General features: G+C 41.3%; 1 protein-coding gene across 1 annotated transcript in view; it reads right to left on the bottom strand.

The window, feature by feature from the left end:
- Positions 1–398: 398 nt before the first annotated feature.
- REXO2 (RNA exonuclease 2) overlaps positions 399–10,377 on the bottom strand; it is a 10,387-nt gene continuing 408 nt past the window's right edge. Inside the window, exons 2-7 of the mRNA XM_077780525.1 lie at positions 9,559–9,642; positions 6,323–6,400; positions 5,600–5,711; positions 4,218–4,326; positions 2,774–2,827; positions 399–848 (exon numbers count right to left, since the gene is read on the bottom strand). Of these exons, the coding sequence (XP_077636651.1) occupies positions 719–848; positions 2,774–2,827; positions 4,218–4,326; positions 5,600–5,711; positions 6,323–6,400; positions 9,559–9,642 (567 nt within the window). The 3' untranslated portion in view covers positions 399–718. The remainder of the gene's footprint in view (positions 849–2,773; positions 2,828–4,217; positions 4,327–5,599; positions 5,712–6,322; positions 6,401–9,558; positions 9,643–10,377) is intronic.

The raw sequence follows: 10,377 nt of genomic DNA on the forward strand, positions 1-10,377 counted from the left end.
TTTGAGCCCCACGTTGGGTGTCAGGCTCTGTGCTGACAGCTAGCTCAGAGCCTGGAGCCTGTTTCAGATTCTGTGTCTTACTCTCTCTCTGACCCTCCCCTGCTCATGCTGTCTCTCTCAGAAATAAACAAAACATTAAAAAAAAATTTTTTTAAGTAGCAATTCCAGAGCTCTTGTTAGTTTGGTAACCGTAACAATGAAATTTGCTTCTCTGGATCTATCTCCAGTTATTCTATTCTGGATGTATGAACCAAGACAGAACAGATTGGCTTCCTGTTTAACATAAGAGAGTTAATCCATCCCTAACGTCATTACAACAATTTAAACACTGGCCATACCACTCAGAAAACCACATTTTCCGGTAATCAAACTACGAAAGAATAGATGGTACAAAAAGGTTTGCATTTCAATAGAACTAGCTTTATTATATTATTATTATTTTAAACAAAAAAAAAAATGGTCTAAAAGCAAATGCAGATTATGGATCAAGGGATGGACATGACCTGGTACTTACAAAGGAGCTGCTGTGTCATAAATGAAAACAGAATGTTAGGCAAACATAAGATCTCAGGTGCTGTCTGTTTGGATAACCTGGAGACGCAAGTTAACTGAAAGAAGGCGCTGTGCCAGCCGTCAGCAGGAACTGAGAACAAAGCGAAAGGAAACCACCAGCAGTTGCTTTTCTGGAGAACTATGTGCCGGCAGCACGGAACGGGCATCAACTCACGGTCTTCTCATTTTCCCCATTTTCTATGATTTTCCTCTTCTTCTCATCTGTTTTCTTCTTGAAGATGTTATTCCGGTAAAACTGAAGCTCTTTGATGCTTTCGCTAATGTCATCCAGCGCCCTACGAGCAAACACATCACGCTGAACTGAAATGTCCAGAGGAAATGAGCAATGGACTCAAGGACTTAAGAACAACAGGCACTACTGTAAAGGCCACTATTTGACATCATTAAGAAGGGGAACATTTTAATAAAGCAAATTTAAGGGTTTTGTTTAAAAAAATTTTTTTGATTAAAAATGTTTTTTCTAAAATATATCAAATTATAAAGCCTCCCAAACCGCCCTAGAAGATGGTGAAGGGTTCCATTGGAAAAAAGAGCTCTGGGGTCAAGTAAGCTTAGAAAAAACTAGGTCAAATATTCCTCGTCTGAACCTCTTTGCAAAGCATTTAATGCACCAACACGTACTGTGAATTTCCAAGGGGAGGCTGCACTGCGCACACAGCATTTCTAAAACCTAATCAACCACATTTGTGGAACACTCGTTAACAGCTCATGGAACAAATCTGGGGAACACTGTGCAATACTTAACGACAGCCCTACACAAAACATATACTGACATGCGCAAACATAACTCATGACTCAGCCATCATACACATCGATCACCAGACAGCACCTAAGCATAAAAGAAGATCTACTTCCTCTCTAGTGAAGATTTATGCCATAACCAGGGGACAGCCTGACTCCATCTAACAGCCTGTCTTCTCCAACACGCTGTTTCTCATCTGTTGCAGTGTGAGAAATCAGGTGACGAGATTATCAGAACAGTGTGCAGGTCAGTAAGCCCTGACTGACAAACCAAGGGCCTCTTCTAGAGCATAAACTGCATGGACGTTAGAGCAGGCGTTTTACGACAGTTATTGTGTCTGAGGTAAGAGTTTTGCTTTCTTCCCGGGTCTTGGATATACGGTGGAGAGCAGAAACCATCAAAAATACAGCCTCTGGCTAAACCCATGTTGTGTACATCTTATCCACAACACTTAAATCCATAAAAGATCTTGAAACCCAAAGTACTTTTATGACTTGCTATGTGGCAAAACCTGGTTAATCTAGATAGGAGGCTATTTATACTTGTTAGTTAGGCTATTTGGTGCGAATTCCCATATGTTTTGCTGCAGAAGTATCCATGTGTTTGATCGTGGGATACTTCCTCCGACCTTGGTAGGCATGTTATAGAATAGTAAACATTACAGATACACTATTACCTTTCCAAAGCTTGAAAAATTCTGAAGTCTGAAAGACATCAAAGCCTATTTCAGATAAGGTAATCTAAACCCATGTGATTGTGCTGTAGTCCATGTAATCCCTCTCCCCAGGAAAACACTGGGGAGTGCCAGACTCTTTAGAGCAGGGGCTTGGTCCTTCTGTTTGCCTAACTATGTGTGGCACAGAGTGGGGACTCCATAAATGAATGAACAAAAAGCTACCCTTAGAAGACAGCTGCTAAATCCCCCATCAAGCTTGATGTTCCTCCTGAATGATGATAAAATTTTTTAAAAAATTGTTTTTAAAGAGCCAGTACAGGACACTAAACAAACAAGATCTTTACATTTCTTGTGTTTCTGTGCCTAAGTTTATAGACATAAAAAAAAGGATCTGAAAAACTAAAAAGTGTCAAAGTTAGGCTGTTAATACAACTGTCCACAAAGTGTTCTAATTAATTTCAAACAGCTACAAGTTCATGCTCTTGCTGAGAGGAATCATTACTAGAATGATAACAAACGGTTTGATCATACCTACAAACTAAGCTATCCAAAGGCTTTAAAACTGCAGTAAAGACAGAAGATGCTACGTATCTCAGAATGGAAATACGAGAATCCTGACCAAAACTGCAGACAATCTTAGCAAAAGAAAGTTGTCTTTATGCTGATAGACCTTTATTTTCCCTCCAAGACAACAACAGCAGAGAACAGACATTATTGTAGGCAGTCAGGAGTTTGAGAGTTATGTGCTTGTCAGCCAAGCTCTTGGAAGGACCCAAACTCACCTGTGGGAAGCAGCCTTCTTTGGTGCAAATTCATATTCTTCTGGATACCAGCGTCTATACACAGCAAAAATGGAACTCTCAAAGGAAACTGTCTCAAATATACTGGAGAATTACCTCCTTCAAGCAATTTATTAACATGGGAAAAGGCATTTGGCTCAACTATCAAGTTGCCTCCTTGCCCGGGACTCTCTCTTCCACCCACTCTTCACCCTAGATGTTCTCTGTAGGCAAGCTCGTCGGTGGCGGAGAGTCCCAGATTCACACTATCCCAGCCCTCCCTCGTGGGTCTTGGATAGCCAGCCACCTGCTAGGACATCACCTATAAATCCCTCAGATAACTTCTACTCAACATATATAAAACCACACTATCCTCAAGGCCTCCCTTCTCCCATCCACTAAATCTGCTTTTCCTCCTGTCTTCCCCTTTATCTTTGAACAGCTCCATCATCTGCCTAACTGTCCAAACCAGAAAGAAACACTAGAATCGCTTTACAGCTCTTCCTTTCCCGTCCTGGGTTCGTTCAAAACCGCACCAAGTGACGTTCTCAAGTATTTATCTCCACACCCTTCTCTGCCACCCAAATGCCATTTCCCTAGCTCATTCTCCTCTCGCCAAGATGAGGCAAAAGTCTCCTTTCTGATCTCCCTCTTTTCTTGTCACCTTCTAATCAGAATGATCTAATCAATATCACTCATCCCTCTACTTTAACTTTTTAAAGGAACCCATCCCTTACAATGTGAGCCATCTTGGCAAGGCACACAAGTCCTTTGCAATTGGGCCTCACGTCCCACCTTTTCCAATCCTCACGCTTTGCGCTCCAGCATTAATGAACTATTTGTAATGTCTCACATATATTTTGCCCGTATCTTCCTGTGCCCCTATTTCTTCATCCTTCTGCCCATTCTACAGAATCCTCCCACCTCACTTACATGCCTGGAAAATGTCCACTCTTATTTAGTATCAGCTTAAAAGCTATTTCCTATGCAAAGCTTTCCCCGACTTCCGAATCCTCAATCCAGCACATTTTGGGGCTCCTTCCTCCCATCTCCTTGATATTCTATATGCACGTTTCCATGACAGGAGTCATCACAGAGTATATTTGGAGGGTGTGTGCTTTACACATCTGTCACCCCACGAGATCCTAAACAATTTAAAGGCTTTTCATCTGTGTGTTCCTAGCACACAGGCCAACGCGTGGCACAAAATGGGTGCTTGACACATTTTCTCGACTAATGAAATTTATACAGAAGATTTCTGACATTGTTTCTCGCAATTCTCACCAGTCCAGAATCAATTAAGGAACTGTCCCAGTGAGAGAGGGATGAAGTTGCACACCCACCTGGCACCCTCAAGGTCTACAGTTCTCTTCAATTACTTTCCACAAGTTCTCAATTAAAACATGCTAAATGGGGCAATTCAATGGATCCTAAATATAGCCCTTACCTGCACAGTTCTTTAACAGTGCTCACATCAATTATTCTATAATGAAGATGTTTCATGAACTGGGGCATGTATTTGTCAAGAAACTTCTTATCTGCATGAACTGAATTTCCTAGAAAGACACGAAGCATACCGCATCTGTGTATTTCTAGCAATATACAACAGGATATAAAAATTCATTAACTGTTTTTGAAATGAAGATGATTTTTGTTTTTTTAATTCACACAATTCCTAAAAGCATCTCAAAATCACTAAATCAGGTTTGAGTGCATGTGATTAGGTTACAAGTGCAGGTTTCTGAGTACTTAGTCGAGCTCAAGGTAAATTTATTAACGGCCTCTCTCTGGACAAAAGGATAAATCTAACATTCCGCATACTTAATACACCAATCTATTTGTTATTTTTTTTGGATCATACAAGATGTGCGAATTTCCTCCCGTGTCATGAAATCCACACTACTAACACTAAAAACTGAATCACATTAAGCAAATAAACCTTTATTCATATTCCGATTTTAACAAATCATATCCATATTCATGTTTCCATACAGTAATTTATATTAAAAACACTAAATTTTAAATAAGTACTTAAAAACAGACACCAACGACACTGGTTAGAGGGAGATTACATATACAACATATGCTCTCATACTTAATGTCAAAACTTTTTAATAAAATTTAAAGAAAGTGTAAGTTATCACACCGATTTACATATACAAATGGAAATACATCTCCACAGACCATTAACTTTCCTCTGACAATGGCAGTCCTTTCAAAAATCCTAGAACTGGCCTGGTCTCTTTAAAAAGTCAAGGTTACATGGGGTGGGGGGTGGGGGGAAAGAGGTAAACTCATTCATGAGTCTTGATTGAGTCCTGGTTCAAAAACGATTAGACACTTTCCACGTGGACTAGATATCAAATGATGTTACTGAATTATTTTTAATTACCTTCAACGTGATAATGACACTGTGCTACCTAAGAAAATGTCCTCATTCTTAGGAAACGCTTAATGAAGTACTTAGAAATGAGGCGTCAGAATGCCTGCAATTTACTTTCAAATGTCCAAACCATACATGGCACAAGGTTAACCATCACTAAAATCCAACTTTCCTGCACATATGAAATTTTCCATAATAAAAATATGAGGGAAAATTTTATTGAGTAAGTCTGTGTACCCCAGGTCTCATGTTGGGTTTCAAGGGCATTTTTCCAATACTCATGTTATAACGAACACGAGGAAAACAGAACACAAAATTAAGGTGTATACTCTGAATCAGGGTATGTGGAAGGCATGATGGTCTTAGTGGGTCTTTTTGGAACCGCAGTCTCTTGAACTACCACAACGAAAGACTATCTACGAGATATACATAGGATTGGATTTTACCTGCAAGTGGACAGAGCCCCGGAGGAGTCTGCTGTCGTACAAAGGACAGAAATTCATACTCTGCCTGCTGCAATGTCATTGTACTCTCCTTCACTGCCTTGGTTAGACCAGACTGCAAGAGAGAATCCCCAGCCCCCACCAGAAACACATCAAGTCAGTTTTCAAAGGCATCCAGAAATGAAACTTCACTTCTAAAATGGGCAAATATAACCACAGATGGACTATTCGTAAAGCTCAAGTTCAAAGTGAAACTGCCATCCTTGCACTGATTTTTTTTTTTCTCTTAAAGAATCCAGGTCAAAAAGGCTATGTTCCTGATTGTTAATAGCTTTTCCACACAGTCAGAAAAGACGGTGCTCAAAGTCCGAGGACAGAAGCTCTGGGAAGAGACAATTACGAACAGGAGAGCAGCATTCCCCCTTTTCTGAAAGTTGATGTCTAACCTTATCCAAAAGACTGACTTGAGCAATACTTGACAATCCGCAATGCGTTCGCGACAGACTGAATGCAGGAGAGGAAAAGAGAGAACATTCAGGAGAAGATGATCTCGAGAGGTCCCAAAGATGACAGGTAAACAAGCAAGTGGTCTCCCAGGCTTGCCAAGCAATCTTCCTCTAACCCTTTTTAAAATGCCATCCAACGATGGCATAGGATTCAGATGTGGGAGCAACACGCTTGTCACTGATCCCCAAAGCAGCACTCCTGTTATTTTGGTAATGTTACCTTCCCATGATGCTCCTTACACCAATCTGACATGCTGTCCAGTAACTCATCTGGCTGTTTTATAATCAGGTTAGGACCCTGTGGATGGGAAAAGCCATTAGTCATCCAGAATCAACAGGGATAATAACCTTGGTGTCTGAGGGCAAGTTTCACCTACTGTGAGGATTAAATATATAGACAGCGGAGAAAGAGATGAGGGCCCTTTGTTATCTCTGTAAGTGGTCCTCATTCATTCCAGCACTGTTTATGATGGGGAAAAGGGATGAACACACACGCGCGCACACACCCCTCTGAAAAGTGAAATGCTTAAGAAGAAGATACTAGTTGTCTATCAAGGGTCAGCAAACCCAGCCCTAGCCTTTGGCTTTTTTTTTTTTTTTTTTTTAAGCCANGTAAAGAGTTGTAAAACATGGGGCGCCTGGGTGGCTCCATCGGTTAAGTGTCCGACTTCGGCTCAGGTCATGATCTCACAGTTCATGGATTTGAGCCCCGCATTGGGCTCTGTGCTGACAGCTAGCTCAGAGCCTGGAACCTGCTTCAGGTTCTGTGTCTCCCTCTCTCTCTCTCTCTGACCCTCCCCTGCTCACGCAGTCTCTGTCTCTCTCTCTCAGAAACAAACAAAACATTAAAAAACATTTAAGAGTTGCAAAATAAAGAAACATGTGACAGGTAGGTGGCACTCGGAGCCTAAAATATTTACTATTCAGTCTTTTTTTAAAAAGCTGGCCAACCTTTAATTAGGAGTTCATTTTGGAAAGTGTCCATACTGCCAAGAGAAAGAAGCAAATTGCACAACAGTATATGTGCGCATGTGATCTCATCTACACTGGATAATAAATAAAAACACATTTGTATATGCATACAAAGTATCAAGAGAGTACACAGCCTTTGGGGAACAGGATGTAGCAGCAGAGCAGGGCAAAAAAACGAAAAGCTGACTACACACACACTTTGGATAAAGTCACACTGTTTAATTTTAATGCTATTTTTATATCAAAAAGTTAAAAGGTAACTGGTAACATGGTGGGGAGGGGGGGAGGACAGTGGCCCTCAAATTCTCCGTTCCATTTACCAGAACATTCAACCTCAGTGTCTCAGGCAGAGTCCCAGCAGTAACCGCAGCCTGACCTGTGGCTTTCAAACTTGCCCTCCTGGCCTTCCTTTCTCCTGCACGAGGGAGATAACAGACCGGCCCCCTTCCCAAAAAGGGCTGTTCCACCGGATAAAAAAATTACCGATATCAAAGTTCTTGAACTTTTTGGAAGAAAAGTACTCTATGAATCCCGGGTATTATTACTACTAAGGTGGTAAAAGTAGTTTGCAATCACAGAGAGAAAAGGCTAGAATGTGACTGATTTGACATCTTACAACTAACAAGGACTTTCAGCCAAACAAGAAAATTGGTAAAGGCCATCTCCAAGCAGCAAAAAATCCGCTGATCACATATCTTAAAACACACATAACAAAACAAAACAAATAAACAAAAAAAGCCCTTATACTGTTAAAAAAAAAAAGGAAAAAACAAAAAGCCTAAAACAAACAAAAAACAATTCTAACAAACTCTGCTGGGAAAAGCAAACTATTAATCTAGTTTGCTAATCTAACTTATTTCTAGGGCCCGGCTGGCACACTGCAGGCGATGCAGAAAAATTTTCAGGGTAGGATGTTTGTTCTTCTACCAGCATAAAACTTTTTCCCCAGACTCATATACAAGAATAAAACATATTTTCCACAGAAATGACATTGAAGTGCCAACAGCCCGTAAGCTTTTTTTTCTTTTTTTTTTTTTACATTTTTATCCTCATCTGACTGAGTCTATTTACAAACGCCACACTCATCTGCAGCTGTGTGAATACAGCCCCAAATTTCCTCCAGGGTACGTATTAACTAACTGGTCCATTAAACTGTCAGTATTTCACATTATATCAACAGGCTAAGGGAAAAACTCTGCTTCAGCCAAGGGTAAGGAGGGCTGACAAAATAAAGACACTTCTCTTCACTATTAATTTGCATTAAATTCCAAGCGACAAAAAAAAAAAAGAAAGAAAAAGAAAAAGAAAAAAAAACAACCAAACCCCAAACACAGAACTGTATTTATATAAAGTTAAAAAAAAAAAAAATAAGAGCTAGTTGTTATGATGAGAAACACAAAGTCTCATGATTCTCCTCCAGCTGATGTATCAAGAGGTGCTCCAGGATGGATGCCTGGTACTCCACAAAAGTAGCAATTCATCTCGAAATGCCTTCTCCCATCTCTTATCTACCAAGACAAGTAGAGGTCTTACTGAAGACTGCTGAAATTTATCCAATGTCAGTAGCACATCACTGCTACCCTCCAGGAACAGATTTTAATGGGACCGCCTTGTCTGCAAACATCCCTACTGCATTGCTAGAGTTTCTTACTGCCTCTGAAACTGCTGACAATATGAGACCGGGGGTCAATTCAAGACCACGGATTTCACCGTCTACCAATCAAAGGCTCTCCCCCACACCTTCTTAAATGTTTCACAAGTGGCCAAAGGGCAACAGGTGTGTTGTTTTGCTTAATGTGTCAGTGAAATGCAGCATGTTAAAGCCTTAATTATGCCCAATATATCAACAGAATACTCCGGTTCTGCATCACCAGGACTTCTAAAATCTTAATACAGATCTAGGCAATCACACATCCTAGTGGAGAAGGCAGAAACTGGACATTGAGACTCAAGTTAAAATCAAGGTGATGATATAAAGATGTCAGTGTTGGCATGAGTCACTAATCCTGATGAGACCACAGCTGGCTGGCTGGCTGGTTACAAGTTCTTTACTTAAATTGCCTGGGTGAAATTCCTGGCTTCCCCAATAACAAGCCAGGTGGCCTCGGGCAAATCACCCAAGATGTCTGCCAAAATATCCCCCTCTAGAAGATGAGTGTAACCACCTACCTCACAGTCGCTGTGAGGACTGAGGGTGCTTATGTGTAAAGCACTTAGAACTGTGCGCGGCACACAGTAGGGGCTCAGTAAACGAGAGCATTTATGTTTGTCATTTGGGGCACGGATTATTGAGAAGTAACTAGGTTGTGAGATAGTCTGCTTTTGTTCTAGAACCAACCCTTCCCATGACTTAGCACATTACTTTGGAACTTAACCTATACGGGCCTCAGGTTTCCTACTTTTTACATAAAGAGATAGGGGAAAAACGACTTAGATTTCCAATACACTCTAAGTTGTATGATTGTATTACACGGCATCACCTACTTCAGCCAAAATGTTGAGATCAGAGTCAGTTATCAGACAGGCCATCTCAATAATCTGGTCCTTCTCAATGTCCAATCCTGTCATCTGCAATCAAAAGTGAACATGTAACACACACACAACCATCTCACTATTTTACCCATTTTATTTAACTGGAATTCCCCCAAGCATATTCCATTTATCTCCCACAGCCAGGATAAAAAGAGACAATGATGCTTCCCAGGCAAGCCCTCCAGGCACTAAACATGAGTCATTTATTCAATAAATATTTACCAAGGGCCTGCTATATGTCAGGCACCCCAGTTCTACTGTAGGACATATGCAAAGTCAGCAAAATCGAGTGCTGACACCATTCAATTTGGTTAAGAGTTAAACAACTCACATCACTACATCTCTGCAGCTTACAAAGTTTTCCTATTAATTACACCGCTTGCTCTTAACCACGATCTAATGGAGACAGCACGGTTATTACCACCACCAGCCCCCATTTCATATGTAAGAAAACTCAGGTTCAACGGAGGAGTCCTCGGCCTGGGTTTGGAAACCCTAAAGGGATCAGAAGTAGACTCTAGTCCCAACTCAGAACCTAACAGCATGACCTTGAAAGGAGACGAATTCGCTCTCTGGGCCTCAGTTTTCTCGCTTATGGAACGAGAGGTAAGGCTGAGTCATCTCCGGAGTCCCGTCCAGCTCGAACCACCTAGGGTCCCGTAAGGCTGCGGAAGGGGAGTCTGGAGTCTGGCACAGCCGCTGCCCCAACCCCCCCCTGCCCCGGTGACCCTAAGCCCAGAGGGACCAAAGCGTAAGGGAGGTCCACACCCG

This window comes from Crocuta crocuta, unplaced genomic scaffold, assembly GCF_008692635.1.
Source record: "Crocuta crocuta isolate KB4526 unplaced genomic scaffold, BGI_CrCroc_1.0 scaffold374, whole genome shotgun sequence".
NCBI lineage: Eukaryota > Metazoa > Chordata > Mammalia > Carnivora > Hyaenidae > Crocuta > Crocuta crocuta.